Here is a 21,129-nt window from a genome sequence, read left to right on the forward strand (position 1 = left end):
TTATTTTTAATAAGAAATGCTGTTCTTTTTAAAGAAAGCAGATAAATAAATAAATAAAATGTTATGAAAGAATTGTAAGAAAATGTGATTAAGAGGAGTTTAGGTTAATTAAATACCAATCTTTATTACAAAAATAGGACGTGTGTGGTGGAAGTGATTGTAATTATTAATGCAGAGACAAACATGGCCTTATAATATAACAGGAACCTCAAACTCAATCTTAATACATTGCACTCACTGTTCGGAGCTGGAGGCAGCAAGCTTCTTCTCTACGATGATGCCTTTCCAAAACGCAGCGTTTTGAGCGACGCTGCAATGGCAATGGCAATGGCTCTGACATACTTGCCGTTGCTTCTTTTCTCTCTGTGGACGGTGGTGTTAACCGAAACGGACCCGAACGATGTGGGGATTCTGAACAGTTTTCGAAGAGGTTTGAAGAACAAAGAGCTCTTACCGTGGCCGGAAGAAGGAGGAGACCCGTGTGGGAATCCGCCATGGAAGTACATCTTCTGCAATGGAAACAGAGTTTCTCAGATTCAGACCAAGGACTTGGGTCTGGTGGGCCCGCTACCCTCCAACTTCAACAAGCTTTCAATGTTGGAGAATCTGGGTCTGCAGAACAACAACCTCACCGGGCCCTTACCCTCCTTCAATGGCTTGTCAAACTTGAAGTACGCATTTCTCAACCGCAACGGGTTTGAATCCATTCCCGGAGATTTTTTCCGGGGGCTTCGGAGTCTGCAGGTGTTGGCTTTGGATTACAATAATCTCAATGCCTCTTCTGGTGGCTGGGTGCTTCCTCAAACTTTGGAAGATTCGGCGCAGTTGAGGAACTTCTCTTGCATGAGCTGCAACTTGGTGGGTCCTATTCCTGCGTTTCTCGGCTCTTTGGCTTCGCTGGAGGTGCTGCAGCTCTCCGGGAACAGCTTGACCGGGAAGATTCCGGCGGAATTGAACACCGTTCCGGCGTTGCGGATTCTCTGGCTGAATAACCAGCGTGGCGACGGACTTACTGGGACAATTGAAGTTGTTGCGAGCATGATTTCGTTGACGAGTTTGTGGCTTCACGGGAATAAGTTTAGCGGGAGTATTCCGATGAACATTGGGGATTTGGTCTCGCTGAGGGATTTGGATCTTAATGGGAATGAGCTTGTTGGGTTGATTCCGCGTGGTTTGAGTGGGATGAAGTTGGAGCGGTTGGATTTGAATAATAACCACTTCATGGGTCCGATCCCTGATTTTGCAGCGGATAAAGTGAGTTTTGAAAGCAATGATTTTTGCTTGTCGAAGCCTGGGGCTATGTGTGCGTTTGAGGTGATGGCGCTGTTGGATTTTCTTGGGGGGTTGGGTTACCCTCAGATTTTGGTTGATTCGTGGAGTGGCAATAATCCGTGTGATGGGCCATGGCTGGGGATAAAGTGCAATGGGGATGGAAAGGTGGAAATGATTATTTTGAATAACTTTAACCTTAGTGGTACTTTGAGTCCTTCTGTTGCCAAGTTGGATTCTCTTGTTGGAATAAGATTGGGAGGTAACGATATCAGTGGCAGGATACCCAGTAATTGGACTAGTTTGAGATCATTGACGTTGTTGGATCTGAGTGGTAATAACATTTCCCGTCCCTTGCCGAGTTTCGGGAAAGGGATGAAGCTTGTGATTGATGGGAATTCTCCGTTACGTGGTCCCCCAGAAGTTTCTCTTTCTCCAACTGGTTCTGTTTCTGGTTCTGGCAAGGTTGAACCTCCTTCATCTGATAAGCGTAATCCTAATCCATCTGAAGACTCTAGTCCCAATCAAAAGTCTGACAGTGTCTCTCTTGAGTCAAATAATTCCAGAAGGAAAGGATTGGTTACACTTGTGGCTCCTATTGCAGGTGTTGCAGCTGCGGCTTTTGTTCTCATTCCGCTTTCTGTGTATTGTTTCAGGAAGAGAAACGGTGTCTCTGAGAAAGCAGGGTCTCTGGTGATTCACTCCAGAGATCCTTCTGATTCGAACAATTTGCTGAAGGTTGTAATTGCTAACGACGGTAATGGAAGTGTTTCCACAGTGACTGGCACTGGGTCTGGGACTCTAAATGGAAGTGGGGAATCTCATGTCATTGAATCTGGGAACCTTGTGATATCGGTTCAGGTTCTTCGAAATGTGACCAAGAATTTTGCACGGGAGAATGAGCTTGGGCGCGGTGGATTTGGAGTAGTTTACAAGGGAGAATTGGATGATGGGACTAAGATTGCGGTGAAAAGAATGGAATCGGGTGTCATTACCAGCAAGGCCTTGGATGAGTTCCAGTCTGAGATTGCAGTTCTATCGAAAGTCAGGCACCGGCATTTGGTATCTCTTTTGGGTTATTCAGTTGAAGGTAATGAGAGGATTCTAGTTTATGAGTATATGCCACAAGGGGCTCTCAGTATGCATCTGTTCCATTGGAAGAGCTTGCAACTGGAGCCACTCTCTTGGAAGAGGAGGCTCAATATCGCCTTGGATGTTGCTAGAGGAATGGAATATCTTCATAGCCTGGCACATCAGATCTTCATTCACAGAGATCTTAAATCATCAAATATTTTGCTTGGGGATGACTTTAGAGCAAAAGTCTCCGATTTTGGATTGGTAAAACTTGCCCCTGATGGCAAAAAATCTGTAGTGACCAGGCTTGCTGGTACATTTGGATACTTGGCACCAGAATATGCAGGTAATTTTGTATTATTTTATTTTGAAAATCTTTTATAATAGGAAATTTTATAATATTCCCGAATTTAATCAGTTTATTTTTTCTGTGACTTCTGTTGATTCTGTATGCTATTGCATGCTCTGTTGATTATATATATATATATATATATATATATATATATATATATATATATATATATAATCTTGTAAAATCTTGAAAAGAAGTGAATACAATTCTAAAAATTTTCACAGAAAACAGAGAGAAATATCTCACCAGGGAGGATATCTGCATGATATAATTATCAGGGACCATATTGAAACTTTTACAGACCTAAATGCATGATCCTGATGTGTTTGACACACTAAACTACACTGATTTCTTCTTTTTATATTATATATTTCAGTGACAGGAAAAGTTACCACCAAAGCAGATGTTTTCAGTTTCGGCGTTGTTCTAATGGAGCTGTTAACTGGATTAATGGCACTTGATGAAGATAGACCCGAGGAAAGCCAGTACTTGGCATCGTGGTTCTGGCATGTAAAATCAGACAAGGAGAAACTAATGGCTGCTGTTGACCCTGCCCTTGACATAAAGGAAGAGATGTTCGATATTGTCTCCATCATTGCCGAGTTAGCTGGGCACTGCACTGCCAGGGAACCAAACCAAAGGCCAGATATGAGTCATGTTGTGAATGTTCTTGGACCGCTTGTTGAGAAATGGAAACCATTCGATGATGAGACTGAGGAGTATTCTGGCATCGACTATAGTCTTCCCCTTAACCAAATGGTAAAGGATTGGCAAGAGACAGAAGGGAAGGATTTGAGCTATGTGGACCTACAAGACAGTAAGAGCAGTATCCCTGCAAGACCTACTGGGTTTGCAGAGTCTTTCACATCTGTTGATGGCCGCTGAAACAAGTTGTTTGTTGATTTCTTCAATGCACCTGCTTTCCTTTTTCTAGTTTTAAGTTGGTCAAATACAGATCCAAATCATCGGTCCCATTTCTAGTCTCCTCAAGGTTTTAAATTGCAACTGCTGTTGCAATTTCGGAGTCTTCGAAACCTTAACATTGCAGAAACTGTAGACAAATGTGTTTGCATTGTGGTGATTTTGGTGTTAGTCTTGACGATGCAGCTACAGTTATCGTTTTATACTCAAAACCTTCCTCCTAGTTGTTCATTTTCTTCACTCTCACGTCGCTTCTTTTACTGGGGATAGGAAATAGAGAAAGTCTGTTGGTACAGTGCAGACATCTCAGCATCCTCTTTTCTCTCAGTTTTTTCTTCCTGTCTATGGCAAGTGTTTACTGTAAGTGTAGTGGTGGATTTAAGAGTTTTCATGTGTATGCTTTGTATTTTCAACTCTTATATTTAAGATTCAATGGTTGTAGATAATGAACCACAATCAATGAGAAAGCTTGTTATTTGTTCATTGATTAATGTTTCTGCTATCTTGGACATGTAAATCAGTTTGAAGAGCATTGTACGTAAAGAGCTAAAACTTGTGCAAACTACAACATTCTTTCTTATTATAGACATTTTTATTTCATTTATGAAACAAAATTATCTATCTATCTATCTATATATATATATATATATATATATATATATATATATATATATATATATAAATTATAAGTTTAACTACTAAAAATTTAATCAAAAAGTTATTTCCACACACTGTAACACGCAACCTTGCACTCTCTTTCTTTTTTCGTTTCTCTCTCCCATGCCTATGTGACTTTCTCAGCTCTCCCTCCTCGCAATTTCTACCTCCAATTCTTATCTATTTCAAAATATAATGTGAAATTTAGGAGCTAACAAATATGTTATGTGGAATTGATTCTATTTTAAAATAGAGCAAGTTTCTATTGATTCTATAAAATCATTCTTCTTTAGTTTTCGTATTGTTTTAGTCCACTAAATCTTAGTGGAGCAATTGAGAGAAGTGTTTCTCACATTTTGATTTACTATATATTGAATTTTTGTCTTGGTTGAATAACTTTCTTTAGGTCTTTAGTTGTGAATAGTGATGATTCTTGAAGTGAGGGAGTATAGCTATGATAAAAAACTATTTTAAGGTAAAGAAAGCTAGTAAAATGATTTTATAAATGTTTATGTTTGGTTGATATGATATCTGGTATTTAAGTTCCCTAAATTTATAATGTTTATTTGGAATGGAATAATAATAGTTTGACACGCTATTTTAATTTAACATTCAAGTGACACACGGTGAGTTTCATTGATAATTTTTTTCAACCAATCAGATTACACCATTTTATAAATTACTAATATATTAATGTGCCAAATGAATGGATTTGACACCTCAGCGTGTCAAAGTACCGGTTCTCTTTGGAATGTGACTGTGACTACGTATAAGGTATTGTTTGTGTAGTAGAATATGAATGATTGAGTTTGATTATATTGTGTATTTTTGGTTGATAGATGGTATGGTTTGATTGAAAATCGAAATGTGTGTTAATTGGCTTGTGAAGTATTGAAATAATATATAAGTGAATGTATGGTAGATGAATCTACTCTTTAATGTATCAAATTGGTCAATTGAAGTTTCCTTAGCTTAATTAGAGTTAAATTAAACCCATTTGATGTAAGAAAAGAATTAATTAGCTCAAAAAGATTCAATAGGCCAATCTCATTCACATAGGTAGCATTTTGAACTATGCATTAACGGTGGGCATTGTCTCAATGTCCCCAAGCATTGCCTTTAATTTGAATTCCAGTGAGCTTTGGGGACCTTAGCGTTGGGCACCATATAGCTACTGTTGGACACCACTTGGAAATTCAATTCTAATGAGCCTAAGTGGCTTAAGAGTTGGGCACCAATCCGTTGGTGATGGGTGTCAGCTGCTTGGACGTTGGGTGTTGGGCGCTAGGTGCTAGTTTCATAGCGATGGACATTGGTTCTTGGCGTGGAATGTTAATTTGGAAATAATAATTTTCTATTTTTGTGAAAAAGGTGTTTCATATGTTATTTTCTTGAAGTAAAGAGAAATGTGATATGTGAATTGTGTGGTGGTTGGGCAAGAATTTTCAGTTTTAAGGGAAAAAAATTTTGTTGTGCAATTTGAAGCATGGATGATGGTAAGTTGAACCAGGGTTGATTATAAGATAAAATATTGGTTTGAATTGTTATATTTTATGGTATGAATTAGGTTCAAGTGGTAAAGGAAATGATTTCTTGATTTTAAGAGATTTGTGATTGAATATTTTGGTTATAAATTGTATGAATGTGCCTAATTCTAACATATAGAGTTTGTATTGAGTGAGGAGTCCAAAGAGTGAAGCCATCTTAACTCTACTAAACACAAAGACTGATATAGAGAATGAAGTTTAGTAGTGTTGGATAAAAACAAAAATGGGATCTATCCACATGTTGAAAAGAAGGGTCAATGTTTTCATATACCATATATTGAGGAAGAATGTCTTCCACCTTCACTAATGCTCCATAAATTGCTCCAATGCACCAACCATGTTTCTTGTCCTTTCTTCCTTCATTCATTATAAAATGAATGCAAAATGTGCAGCAAAACACAACTCACCAAGAATCAAACGGTTAAGAAAGAATTCAAGAGGAGAAAGAGAGAAAGCCACGGGTACTACCGTGAAGAGAGAAACATCACCGAGAGGTGAAAGACACTGTGTAGTAGAAACTGTGAGTGTGCAAAAGAGAGTGTTTTTGTATACCATCCGAGAGGGTGAGATTTATTGAGAGATCCTCAGAGAGTGAGAGAAACACTGTAATCCTACTTTCATAGTGGAGATAATTTTCTGGACTAGGTCCCGTGGTTTTTTCCGAGAGGATTTTCCACATTAAAGTTTTTGGTGTTATTTTTTCCTACGCATACACTTTTATTTTTACGCTTCCGTATAGTGTCCATTTTGGATTAGCAGAGGAGGGAATAAATACCGCTGTTTCCCAACAAGTAGTGAGAGTTGAAGGAGTTTAATATAGAGAGATTTGGTGAGAGAGAATACATTTATTGCTAGGCTATAATAAACTAACCTTGTCATGAGAGATTTTAGAATGTGCCGAACTAAGTTCAATCTTTGTAGTACTTAAGGTTACATAACAGGTGCAAGGTGCAAGATTTCATAAGTATTCAACTTGATACATGTTATTCAGGAAATTGAATCTAGAATGTATATGTGTTTATAAATGATTATTGTATAACATAATTATGTTTTATTTTAAATTTTTGTATTGGTAGGTGTGTGAGTATGTAACTTGTTAAAATTTCACTACCTTACTTTTTTTTTATGGTTTTATTCTGCTTAGAATCAATGAGTTGTACATAAATAAATGATATTGTAAGTGAAAGAGTTAAGTAGTCATTAGTTTATTAATGGTTAAATAGTGAATAAATATAATTTAAGTATAATTTATAAAAATTTTATTAATGAAAGTTTTAAATTGTGCTTTTTCATGGAAAAATGTGAATATATATATATATATATATATATATATATATATTAATTATAAGTTTAATTATGCTTAATATTTAATATGGTGGAATGTCATGCACACATATCTAAAATAAGTTTAAACAAAATTATTTTAAAAATGCATTAAACGGAGTATTTTTAGTTTTTAATAACAACCTCAAAATTTTTAGTAAATTATTTTAGTATATTTAAATAAAATACAAAATTGGAAGAAAAAGTATTCACAATAACCTTTTTTCCATACAGATTTTAAAATTATTTCGATTTTTAAATTTGATAACTCATGCATGAAAATAAAAAAGAAACAGTTTAAAAAAAATAATAATAAAATCTATTTGTAAAAATTAGAATTAAATAATCATTGTTTTAAAAATTTGTAACTGATTATCCTAACAGAAAAAAAATAGATTGAGAAAATTATTTTATAGGTTTTCAACCAAAATATTAAATGTGTTATTTTTGTAAAAAAGTGAAAGGTGTGATTTTCGTAAAAAGTGAGAGAAGTGTTATTTGAATGAATATTTATTTTTTAATATAAAAAAATCGAAGAACCGGAACTCTTTTAAGAAAAAAAGTTACGAAAGAATACTTCAACTAGATATAATTTTGACAGTTTAATTTCTAAAGCATGTAAATGATATATTTAAGGTAAATATGTTTTATTTATAAATTATTTTTAAAAATTATATTTTTAAAATAGATATATGTGTTCACTTTTTTGTAATAATAAAAACTAATAAAAATATTATTATTATTATAAAATTAAAATAATTTTAATAATTTTATTACAAATAATATTTATTTATTCTGAAGGTAATTTTATAATTAAAAGGTAATTAAGTATAAAACAATCAAATCGATACAAATGATTAAATTTAAAAAAATTAGCACTTAAAAATATAAAATTGATAAAATAATTATTTTAATTTTATAAAACTTCTTGAAATGATTAAATTGAAAAACAAATGCGAACAAAAAAAATCTTCTTATATATAAATATATATATATATATATATATGTATATATATATCTATATATATATATATATATATATATATATATGTATACATATATATATATATGTATACATATATATATATATAAACTATAAATGAAGTATAAAAATAAAATAAATATATAATTTAGGCAAAAGATAAAATAATATGAAAATAAAAAATATATTTAATTTAAAATAATGTTATTTAATTAAAAATTGGTCAAAATGAATTTTAAAATATTATCACAAAAATTTGTAAAATCTCATAAAATAAAATTTTAGAAGTGATGGTGATTTAAAAATAGCGAGACTCAATTATATTAATACTAGATGATTTTAATATAAATAGTTTGGTTATGAACTAGTTTCATTATTTTAAAATACATAATCTTTTTAAAAATTATTTTTTAGAGTTTTCTAACTTCTTTTTAAGGTTCTGTTAGTCTATTTGAAGATAAGATATCGCCAACAAGATCTTGAAGTCTAACCAATTAGTTTCTGCAAAAAAGTCATTGTTCTATTTTTTTTTTCGCTTTTCTTTTCCTTTACATGTGCACCATCTCTGGTTGCATGTGTCATATGAGTTTCCTATGTGACTCTATGCTAATAAGTGGTTTTAATGACATATTCCGATCATGATTCTATTGTTTGTAGGTGCAAATAATGTCCTTTGATATGTGAGAGTTGTTTGGGGTTCTATAAGGTCATTTGGTCCTTTAATAGGTAAGAGAAACTAAATACCACTTTTGATGTTGATAATATTTTGATAAATTGTGTTGCATGCTTAATTTGGTTTGAGATTGAATAAATTGGTATATGGAGTTGTTGAATGTGAGCTTGTTGAAATTTCGCTACTAGATATCCTAATTGTATGAAATTGGAGTGAATTTGTGATTTCTGATATTGAAAAGATCTTGTAGTGGTTACTTATTCAGTGTACTTGTTTTTTATTGCTTGAATTGGTGGTATTGATGTTATTATAAGTTGGTAATTGTTGCTGAATTGTAGTGTGGTAGAATGATAGAGTTATAGTTAGTTTTTGGTTTAAATTTTGGGGTTTTGACAAGTCAAATTCAAAAGGAATTGTTTAAGGAATGAACTTAATATTTAAAGTTTGTTATTAGGTCTTTTAAGACTTGGTTGACCTTTTCCTTTATAGAAAAATATGGTTTTTAATATGTTCAAATATGAGTTTTTGAGTTGTTGGTCTGGTCGGGTGGACCTTGTTCCTAGCCAAATAAGAAAGTTGGTATTCAAATTATGCCATAAAAATGTTTTTGAATTAATTCTAGTATCAAAAATAACAATTTGGTTATTTAGATAGGTCTTGAGTATATCTAGATCATATTTAGATGTTGTTGTCTTCTGATATAGCGTTGAGTGACATTGTGTGGTGTTGAGCACTGCCAAACGAGAGAGTCACTAGGCTCTTGAACGTTGAGCGCTCATTTTGGGTGCTGGACATAGAAAAAGCTGAGAGCTAAGCGATAGTCTCAAGCGTTGTTAAACTAGAGAGCTCTATGGTTTCTGGGCATTGACCAGTGGTTTAGGGGCATTGAGCACCACTTCTTCATTGCAAGCTTGAACCCCTTTTCTCCATAATTCACTAGGCTAGCATGTCTTCTTGAACTATGATGGTAGGTGCCAGAAGCTAGCGTTGGGTGTGCCTTGTTCTCAAGCCTGTGGTTTGTTTTTGTGCTTCTGTTCCTTTCTCTTGTTGAAGTGAGTTAATGTGTATCATATGTATGGGTATCATTAGATTGATGATGCTTTATGAAATGAAACTTGAATGTTAGTATGTAGGATAGTTATTTTCATAAGATATGGTGGTTATGATGATTATGAGTGTGATATTAATGGTGAATATAGTATATGTGTTTGAGGTAGTTCCATGGATCTCGTGGAGAGATTCTATGATGGTGTTGATATTAGTTTTATAATTCAAGTTTTTAATATTTGTCAGTTTGTTAGTTAATACCGTTTTACTGTTATATAAACATTCTATAACTCTTTGTTAAAATAGTTTTTCTCTATTACATTTTCTTTTTCACGATCATTGTTACATCTTCTCTGCTTATCTCATTTCTGCTACCAGTTTCTCTGCATTGTCTTTTCTGCCATCAGTGGTATCCAGAGCTTTGGTCAAGGAAGGGCCTAAGGTGAATTGTGGGTTAATCCGGGTACAGTGCGGTTGTACCACGTGAGTTTGAAAGATCAAAGAAAGAAGTTCTTTGGGCAGGAAAGAAGGGTCATGGCTGATTTTTCTATGACAAATCTCCCCATTCTTACAGATAAAAATTGGAGCAGGTGGAGTACACAGATGCGGGTTTTGTTTCGAGTTCAAGACGTCATCAGTGTGGTTGAAGGACAGGATTCTGCGGTTGATCTCCACAGTTCAGAGGATCAGAAGAAGATGCATCGAAAGAAAGATGATAAAGCTTTACTGATAATTCACCAATGTGTGGACGACACACATTTTGAAAAAATCCAAAATGCGAATACCGCAAGGGATGCGTGGAATATCTTGGTTCGTTGTCATGCTGGAGGGGAGAAGATTAAGAAAGTAAGATTGCAAACACTGAGAAGACAATATGAATTGCTGCAAATGGAGGACAATGACAAGGTCAGTGAGTATTTCAATAGAATTTTGTGTCTTACCAATCAAATGAAAGGTTGTGGTGAAAAGCTCACTGATTTAATGATAATGGAGAAAATAATGAGATCATTACCTAGACGGTTTGATTTCATTGTTGTTGCAATCGAAGAATCTAAAGATCTTGCAGAGTTAAAGATCGAAGAACTCCAGAGTTCTTTAGAAGCTCATGAGATGAGGCTCTTGGACAGAGATCCTATCAAAGTTGATGAGCAAGCGTTGAAGGTCCAACACATCAGAGGAGAAGGAAAGAAGAAATATAAGAATTGGAAAAGCAAGTCTGCTGCACAAAAGAAATGGAAGAATAATGACAATTCAGATGATCATGAAGAAAGAAGTGAGTCATCTGAAAGAAGTAGTTCAAAGAAGAACTATAAGAAGAAAGACAAGAGAAATATAGAATGTTTCTCATGTCATAAGATGGGACATTATGCCTCTGAGTGTTACTCGAATAAGGATAAACAGCACAAGAAAGAGTATAATAAAGAGGTTCATCTTGTCAAGGAAGAATCTGACTCAGAACCATTAATTCTGATGGTTACAACATTTCCAGAAGATTCACCATCGTTGAATAAGTCTTGGTATTTAGATTCAGGATGTTCAAATCACATGACGTGTAATAGAGAGTGGTTGATTAATCTGGATGAATCTAAGAAAAGCAAGGTAAGATTTGCAGATGACAGCACATTAAGAGTAGAAGGAATTGGAAATGTTACTATAAGGAAAAAAGATGGATTGCACGGGACTATAGAAAATGTTCTGTTTGTGCCAGAAATGAAATGCAACTTACTGAGTTTGGGTCAATTGATAGAAAAGGGCTTTACAGTGATTATGGGAAACAACAATCAAGTGGAAGTGTTTGATAAAACCAAAAAGTTGATTTTGAGAAGTAAAATCTCGAAGAACCGCACGTTTCAAGTCTGTATGGATATGGTTGAAAACTTACAGTGTTTGTCTACGGTAAAGGAAGATGAGAACTGGAAATGGCATTTGAGGTTCGGGCATCTCAACTTTCAAGATTTACAGAAGCTAAGTAAGAAAAATATGGTTTTTGGACTGCCAGGTATTATTCTACCAGAGAAATCGTGTGAATCATGCATTGTTGGGAAGCAAACGAGAAGACCGTTTCAAGCACAATTGGAAATGAGATCCAAAGAACGACTTGAAGTTTTACACTCAGATATATGTGGACCTCTAGAAGTGCCAACGCTGGCTGGAAATAGATATTTTATCACTTTCATTGACGAATATAGTAGAATGATATGGGTTTATCTCATCAAATTGAAAAGTGAAGCTCTTGAGATGTTTAGAAGATTCAAGGTCAGTGTAGAAAGAGAGACAGGAAGACAAATTAAAATTCTGAGAACGGACGGTGGGGGTGAATACACTTCATCTGAGTTTGAGATTTTTTGCCAAAGATACGGAATAGAACACGAGGTAACCGCACCTTATACGCCTCAACACAATGGTTTGGCAGAAAGAAGAAACAGGACCATAATGAATATGGCCAGGTGTATGTTGAGAGAAAAGGCAGTGCCACGTGAGTTGTGGGGAGAAGCTGTGTCAACGGCTGTCTATGTGCTCAACAGGTGTCCAACGAAAAGGTTGCCAGGCAAGGTTCCACATGCAATTTGGACAGGTATGATACCCTCTGTGAAACATTTTAAAGTTTTTGGATCTTTGGCGTTTTGTCACATTGCAGATCAGAAGAGATCAAAGCTTGGAGACAAAGGAGAGGCTATGGTGTTTGTTGGGTATCATTCAACCGGTGCATACAAGTTCTTTGATCCTGTAAAGAGAAAGATGTCAATTAGCAGGGATGTAATCTTTCTTGAAGACGAAAGCTGGGATTGGAACTCCAACCAGTCGAGCCTGAAGAAAACGAAAACCATGATGCATATACCAAAGCAGGATAGAGTAGATACTGATACAGCAGGGATTTCTGAAAGCAGTATTGAAGATGAAGGTTCTGCAGAAGTCTCAGGAAGACCAAGAAGGCAAACGGCAAGACCTTCCAGATTTTCTGAATACGAGATGTACTCAGATGCAGGAGTAGATGAAGAGGGTGATATCATTCACTTGGCTTTGATGGCTGGAAGTGAACCGCTGGATGTAGATGAGGCTCTTGCGCAACCTATTTGGAAGGAAGCCATGATTGAAGAAATTAAATCAATTGAAAAGAACGATACGTGGAAGTTAATTAAGTTGCCACTGGGAAAACAATGCATTGGAGTGAAATGGGTTTTCAAGAAAAAGTTAAATCCAGATGGCATAATATCAAAGCATAAAGCCAGACTCGTGGCAAGAGGATTCCTACAGAGACGAGGAGTAGATTTTACAGAAGTATATGCACCTGTGGCAAGGTTAGAAACGATTCGATTGGTCATTAGTATTGCTTGTGCTAGAAAATGGACATTATTCTCACTTGATGTAAAATATGCTTTTTTGCATGGTCCTTTGGAAGAGGAGGTATATGTCCAGCAACCTCCAGGATTCAGCAAAGAAGACAAGAAGCATTTAGTGTATAAACTGCATAAGGCTCTATATGGGTTGAGGCAAGCTCCCAGAGCATGGAACAAACGAATTGATGCATTCTTTATCAGTCAAGGGTTCAATAAGTGTGCTGTTGAACATAGTTTGTATGTGAAAGATAGTGACAGCGGAGGGAAAATGATAGTCTGTCTCTATGTAGATGATCTGTTGGTGACTAGGTCAAGTTTGAAGGAAATTGATGAGTTCAAACAGATGATGAAAGCTGAGTTTGAGATGACAGATCTCGGGAGGCTTAGCTACTTCTTAGGGATGGAGTTTATGCATACATCCACCGGTTTAATAATGCATCAAAAGAAATATGTGAAGGACTTGTTGGAGAAATTCAACATGAACTACTGTAATGAAGCCAGAAGTCCACTTGAGGTAAATGTGAGACTAAACATAGATGACGATGAAGAAGGCATAAATGAAACTGACTATATCAAGCTTGTTGGATCTCTTCGATTCTTATGCAACAACAGGCCAGATTTAATGTTCGGAGTTGGTTTGATTAGTAGGTTCATGTGCAAGCCAAAGAAAAGTCACATGACAGCAGCCAAGCGCATACTTAGATATATCAAAAAGACTTCAGATTATGGCATACTATTTCCTTATGGTATGAAGCAGGAAGAATTGAGCTTAGTTGGATATACAGATTCTGATTTTGGTGGAGATCAGGTTGAAAGAAAGAGTACATCTGGGAATATATTTTTTCTGAACAAGGCACCCGTATCATGGAGTTCTAAGAAGCAAATTGTCATCGCCCTATCCAGTTGTGAAGCAGAATACATAGTCGGTTGTGCTGCTGCTTGTCAAGGAGTGTGGTTGAATGAGTTGCTGATGGAATTGCAAATTCAGAAAGGAAGATCTGTAGAATTGAAGATGGACAACACTTCAGCTATCAGTTTGGCAAAGAATCCGGTTAGTCATGGGAGAAGTAAACACATTGAAGTTAAATACCACTTCTTACGTGATATGGTTAACAGAGGCAAGATTGAACTGGTGCATTGTAAAACTAATATTCAGCTGGCAGATTTGTTTACAAAAGCTCTTGATACTGCCAGGTTTGAGTATCTCAGAAAGGAGATTGGAGTTGTGACATCAAAAGGCTTGAATTAAGGAGGTGTATTAGTTTTATAATTCAAGTTTTTAATATTTGTCAGTTTGTTAGTTAATACCGTTTTACTGTTATATAAACATTCTGTAACTCTTTGTTAAAATAGTTTTTCTCTATTACATTTTCTTTTTCACGATCATTGTTACATCTTCTCTACTTATCTCATTTCTGCTACCAGTTTCTCTGCATTGTCTTTTCTGCCATCAGTTGAGTGATGTAATATTGATGTAGGATGCTCTAAAATGGGGATGAATTTGACACTCTTAATAACTTCCAATCTCAAGTAGAGAGAGATGGTTATGTATGAAGAGTATCACAAAAGTCCTTAGTCTGATGGTCATGTATTAAACATAAATGTTTGACGGATTAACATTGGTATGTGGTTGTTTGATGTGGATGTGTTGTTTCACCACACATAGGATAGGTTCCCCAAGATGTTCTACATCAATACATGTATCCATATGGTCAAGTCTAAAGAAAAGAATTTATGACTTAGGATTGATTATTTTATTTATGTTACGTGTCTAATTTTATAAACGTGATATATAATTGTTTTTTATATATTAGATTATCCTTTTTTTTATATTTATCTGGTTGTGTATTCTTTTTGTTTGCAATAAACTTTAATGGTGTGAAAAGATAAAGATATTTCAGTTGATCCCGTGTAAGACGAGAGTAAAATGATTAGATTTTCTTCTTACTAAATTTTGTAAATCACTAATAGGTTTTTATATACACTCTCTTAGGAAAAATTGTATACTATTAAAAATGGGTTACATAATTTAATTTTTCAAAATACATTATTGGATAAAAATATAAAAAAAAGGAAAAAAATATAAAAAAAATTAAAACATATGGTCAATTTTGACTTTGAAGTTATAATTAGTAAAAGCAAATGGACTATGCATTTTTTTTTATATTTTATGTAAAAATAAATAAAAATCATATTTACAGTTAATAGTTTTTAATGTAAAAAATAATTAAATTAAACTAATAAGTTATATATAAAAGTTAGAAAATAGTTATTTAAAGGATAAAATTAATAAATTAATTATTTTAATTTATAAAATATTATTTAAAAAGTAAAAATAAAAAACTGAATATACTAAAATGAATTTTTTTATATAATAATATAGAAGTTACATGTATTAATATAGTTACCAAGATTAAATTTATTATTTTAGGTAGTGTTTAATATTATTTGGTTTATATTGTTTGTATTTGATATTTTCAATTCCTTAAAATTTATAACATATATTATATTTACTTATCCTTATATTTCTTGCCATAATTGTGTGTTTTAATAAATGTTTTCAGTGTTAAGAATTGGGCTGTTACACTCTCCATAAAAATTAATGGTATAATTAGTTATCTCTAATATTTATATTTTCTTTAAATATTATATTATTTTAACTGAATATATAATTGATTTGCGAGTTGAATTATCGTTTGATATAAAAGGGAAAACATAATTCTGTTGTGTCCTTTTATTTTTGCAAGATATATTTGTTTATTCAATTTAATCAATAAAACCACATTCCAATATAAAATAACAGTGAACTGATTTTTATTAATTAATTTTTGAAAATCACTTTTCAAAAACTTTTTAGATTTCTTTAAAAGTTATCCCTCAATCACACACGCTCTCGCATCAACGACAGATTTGAACAGCACACGACCACGTCCTTCTTCTTTCCACGTAAAAAAAAAAAATCCAAAACACTCAAAAAGTCTATCTATCTGTTTACAGATGAAACGAACCGTTTCAACCTTACTTGGTCCCCAAGTCACAACATTAGGCATACATAGGATCCTCGCGTCAACCCCAAGAATTCTCTGGATTTTCCACTCCTAATTACCATTATTGCTAGATATTCAATATTCTCTCTAATTAATACAAATCCACACAAATTAATTTGCATTATACCACTTTAAACAATTTTCACACCCATATATTTAGTTTAAGTTATTATAGAAACTACTCTAATAAAAAATATACACATTTAAATTAAAAATTTAATTCTTATCACAAATAATATAGACATGAGATAATATATTATTTATAATTTTATATTATATTTTTATTTAATTTGAATGAATGAAATTTTAGTTAAATTTCGATTAAGATGGGATGAGATTAGAATTTAGAGTGATAAAAATATTCTAGTAATAGAATGAAATGGCAGAAATATCCCTAACCGCCTCTCTATATTTTCAAAACAACACCTAAAACCCCACATTGCGCAGTACACACCGCACCACCTTTCTCCAATTTGTACATAAAGTGGTGTAAACCCTTGGGTTCTGTTTACCACGCAAAGTTCCAAACACAGACGCGCGTTTTCAACATCAACGATTCGCCGGAAAAATGATAGACGCAGGAGCCGCGTCCCTTGCCGTCGTCTACTCCGACGGTAACCGCGAGATCAACGTTGGCACTGTCGTGGTGGACCCCTCGCTCAACTTTAAGAGTCTGCTCTCGCTCCTAAGCCAGATGATCGGGATCTCCCCTCACCAGTTCTCCGTATACCTCGCCGCCGTCGACACCGACCGGAAAATTCCTATTACCGCCAAGGTCAACCTCGCCGCCGTGCGCCGAGAGGCTACGGGGCACTACTTTTTCGTCAAGCGCTCCAAGCGCGCGAAGAAGGCGTCTGCGAACGCAAAGAAGAAGCCGCCGGAGAAAGTCATGCTGCTCCGCCGTGCCTCCGCCGGAGATCCGCCTTTCAATACGACGTTCGCGCCGCCGATTCTCGGTCGCGCTGACTACGAGCAAAGATTGATGAATTTTCAGATGGAGAGAGACTCCTTTCGGATGAATATGAGCACCGCAATCAACGGCGTCGCCGTCGGGAGAGAATCACTGAGAACCGTTCCCGCCTCCGCCGCCATTTGCGAAGACTGTTTGAAGGCGAATACGGACGGAATCGACGCTGCTTTTCACCTGTGCGTGCTCGATTCGGTGACGGTAGGGTTCCGGTCGTTGGCGGGACCAATTTCTCGGCCGGCGAAAATTGCCGGTGAAGACGGCGCCTAATTTCTGTTGGCGGTTCGGTTTTTTGTTTGCCTCCGACCTTAAGTGAAGAATTGTGCATAAAAAAAGGAAGGGATAATGATCACGTGTGGAGGGGTATACGATAAGGCAAACGAGGTATACCTTGAAACTTAAAAGTTATGTTTCACATTTAATTAATTAGTTTTTAGGTGACTATAGGCATAGAATATAGACTATATTGCCCTAGAGGGATTGGGCTTTTAATTATTATGATGGATGTGAAGTGTTTTCTGGAGAGAGGGTTGTTTTGGGAATTTCATATTTGTGTTGCTTGTGACACAATATGGAAAATGATGCAATGTGGTGCATTTGCAGGCTTGGTAGTGTGTAGGGCCTTATCACTTCAGAGAGGTTGAAATGTTTGCTCATCAAATAAATGCTTCCTCTTCTTTTGGCATTGCATAGTGCATGAAACTTGTACCCCATAAAAGAGTGAAAATAGATAATTTTTATGTTATGCTAGAAACTTCGTCCTTCGAACTTATCTTTTTCAGTTTAAAAGGCATGTTTGGCTTTTCCATATTTGTTTTCACACTTTAGAGATGTGAAGTTAATGTATTGAAACATGTTAATTGTTAATTTTTAAGCAATAATATTATTTTTTTTCTTATGTGACGTTTGGAAAGGGTCGCCACTCGCTCCGCACGTTATGGAGGAGATTTATGGTTTTAACTTTCCGAGTTTTACCTTTAGACGTTGATTAAATAAGAAATAACTCGATTCGTTGTTAGCAAAATTGCTGTTAGTAACAGACAAACAGAAGGAAGTAATAGTGGGATTTTAATTACCATTGATGAATGATTCAACTTGCAGGTAGAAAGAGAGAGCGTGTGAGCCATACATTTTGAAAACTCTGGTTTCTATTTATTATTCCTTATCCACTCTAATTGTTGTTTTTATTCAATTCCATAATTACCGGATTATCTCATCACCTTAATGATGATATAACTTTTATTTTCATTGAAATATGAAATATGATGGGTTTTGAACCTTTTGCAAGGCTTGGGGATACTGATTTTTTGGTACATTTTGAATGTTGCTATATTTAACTATTAAGCAATTATTATGAGAGATTATTTTACACTTTTAGATTAGAGCTATTTAACAATTTGGGTTGGGTTTGGTAAAAGAGGGTTAATCACTTTCAATGTTAAATTCTGTTGGAAGAGACTTGTAGGTGTAGGAAATTTGGGTCGGGGTACTTTTTTAGTCATAAAACTTAAAAAATATGTAACTGATGCACACAGGAATCTATTCATTAAATGTCCAATTACTTTTTATCTAACTCGGAAGTTAAATGTGCATTATATAGACTTTGAACTTGAAAACGTAATTTGGGAACTGTAGCTATTAAACTTGAATGAAAAGTGAATTTGAAGAAAGAAAATACCTATACTTAAAAGTAAGAATTAAGATAATTGAGTTTATGTGCAATGAGAAATTGATTTTTATTTGTGTATATCAAAAGAAGGGCTGTTGTGTTGAAATGTTCTTGGTATGCTGTATGCTGTTAGGAGAGGTAGATCTTATTTTGTTGATCTATGTAAGGTTTCTGAAAGTTTTTGTTTCAATATTATTCGTATGGAAAGGGAACGGTTAAAATTATGGATAATTTTTTTCATTAACCAGTTGAAAAAACATTGGGTTGTGATAAATTTTGTTCTCTTGCAATGAGCGGTTATTAGATGATAAATTTCAATAGTTTATTTATATTTTATAACTATTTTACAGGGAAATGTATTATATATTATATAACTAGTGCAATAATAATGTAGGAAAAGACAGGTGAAGACGTATTTTTGAAGTTATCAGCTCGTAATAATCCATGTTAATTAACTAAGCTAGTAAAATTATGTTTGTATGTTTTTGGCTCGTGGGAACATCACGAGAGTGTAAAGGAGTGACACCAAATGTTTGTATTTTGGTTGTTGATTTGGGACACGGCCTGCCTTGATTTTCACGAACCAGACACATGATGAAGCTGAATGGTGAGATTGATCCATTTTGTTATCTTTAATTAAAATGTATGTAGAGTGTTTCTCTCTACCTTTACCTTTAATGACTTCTCCCTGCATTTCTAGTATTTTCAAAAATTTCACAATCTTTATAATATATTTATAACCTTTAGTCTCTCCACTGCATCTATTTTTTTTTCGAAATCCATCAAGATTCTTAATAGATTTTTATTTTTATTTTTGTTGAAATCTATTCAAATTCTCACCCGATTTTGAAATCAGTCTTAACAGATTTTAAAATTTATTAAAAATGTCAGTGGAAATTTTGAATCTATTAACATATTTATCACTTTTTTATTTTGTTTTATATATTTCGCTTTTAATTTTTTAAACATTTTAAAATTATTTTTATTTAGTAAAATATATTTTAAAACATTAAAATGTTAATAAATATTGAATAAAAAATATTAAATTAAATTAAATATTTACAATTTTCAAATAAAAAAATAAAATTTACAAGAATATGTTAACCGGATTTGAAATCCGTTTGCTAACGGATTTTTTTATTTGTTTAAGATATTTCTAATATTTAGTTTAAAATAATATTTTAATATAATTTAACTTATATTAAATTTGAACACTATAGAATATATTTCATTCAATTAAGATAAGTAAAAAATGTTTTTAAGAAATTCAAATTAAAAAAATAAAAGATTAGATAAAGAATAAGAAATTCATAAATATGTTAACGAATTAATAAATCACTTTACTATAGTTTTTTTAAATTTTTATATTTTAAAATTAAAAAATATTTAGAATACTTTAATGTTTTAATATATTTCAATATTTTAAAATATATTATATTAAATTCGAACAAATAAAAAATATTTAAAAAATAAAAATTAAAAATTAAAATTTAAAAAATCATAAAAATATTAACGGAATAATCCGTTTAACATATTTTTCTAAATTTTGATTTTAAATTTATATTGAATAAATATTTAATTTAATTAAAATTTTTAATATAATTTAATAAATGTTTATATTTTAAATTATATTTCATTAAACTAAAATTAATAAATTTTATTGAAACAATTATTAAAAAAAAAAAAAATTATAAAATTATTAACGGATTTCAAAATCCAGTTTCCCAGTTTTTCTAAATTTTGTTTTTCTATTTAAAGTTAAATAAAAATTTATTTTAATTTAATATTTTAATTCGGTTTAATATATTTAAATATTTTAAAATATATTATATTAAATTAAAACAAATAGAAAATATTTAAAAAAGATAGAAACAAAAAATAAAAATATTAAAATTAAAAAGTGATAAAAATGTTATGGATTTTGAATTGGTTACCATACTTTTTTTAAATTTTGTTTTTAAATTTAAATTGGATAAATAATTAATTTAATTTAATATTTTAATATAATTTAATATGTTTTAATATTTTAAATCATATTTTGTAAAAAAAAGTAAAAAATATTTTAAAAAATTAATAATAAAAAATGCAAAAAATAAAAATTAAAAAATGATAATGAATTTTCAAATCTGTTTATTTTTTTTTTTAAATTTGTTCCTAATTTAAACTTTAATAAATATTTAGTATAATTTAATAATTTAATATATATAATATTTTAAAATATATTATATTAAATTAAAACAAATAAAAAATGTAAAAAAGTTAG

General features: G+C 32.9%; 2 protein-coding genes across 2 annotated transcripts; both read left to right on the forward strand.

Annotated features, from left to right (window-relative positions):
- The first annotated feature begins 187 nt into the window (after positions 1-187).
- On the forward strand, positions 188-4,099 carry LOC124823523 (receptor-like kinase TMK3). Its single transcript, XM_047295735.2, has 2 exons — positions 188-2,689; positions 3,072-4,099. Exons 1-2 carry the CDS (start codon positions 316-318, stop codon positions 3,578-3,580), a joined length of 2,883 nt encoding a protein of 960 aa, XP_047151691.2. The 5' UTR covers positions 188-315; the 3' UTR covers positions 3,581-4,099.
- Positions 4,100-16,593: 12,494 nt separating this feature from the next.
- On the forward strand, positions 16,594-18,095 carry LOC124823513 (uncharacterized). Its single transcript, XM_047295725.2, has one exon. It carries the CDS (start codon positions 16,799-16,801, stop codon positions 17,465-17,467), a length of 669 nt encoding a protein of 222 aa, XP_047151681.2. The 5' UTR covers positions 16,594-16,798; the 3' UTR covers positions 17,468-18,095.
- Positions 18,096-21,129: the final 3,034 nt, after the last annotated feature.

The sequence above is a fragment of the Vigna umbellata genome, chromosome 8 (genome assembly GCF_029865625.1).
Source record: "Vigna umbellata cultivar VRB3 chromosome 8, Vumbellata_1.0, whole genome shotgun sequence".
In the NCBI taxonomy this organism is placed as follows: Eukaryota; Viridiplantae; Streptophyta; class Magnoliopsida; order Fabales; family Fabaceae; genus Vigna; species Vigna umbellata.

Bases quoted from the DNA above. Each gene is read 5' to 3' on its own strand.
- LOC124823513 (XM_047295725.2), top strand. From the start codon at position 16,799: ATGATAGACGCAGGAGCCGCGTCCCTTGCCGTCGTCTACTCCGACGGT.
- LOC124823523 (XM_047295735.2), top strand. From the start codon at position 316: ATGGCAATGGCAATGGCTCTGACATACTTGCCGTTGCTTCTTTTCTCT. The intron at 2,690-3,071 runs GTAATTTTGTAT...TATATATTTCAG, and splicing joins CTTGGCACCAGAATATGCAG to TGACAGGAAAAGTTACCACC.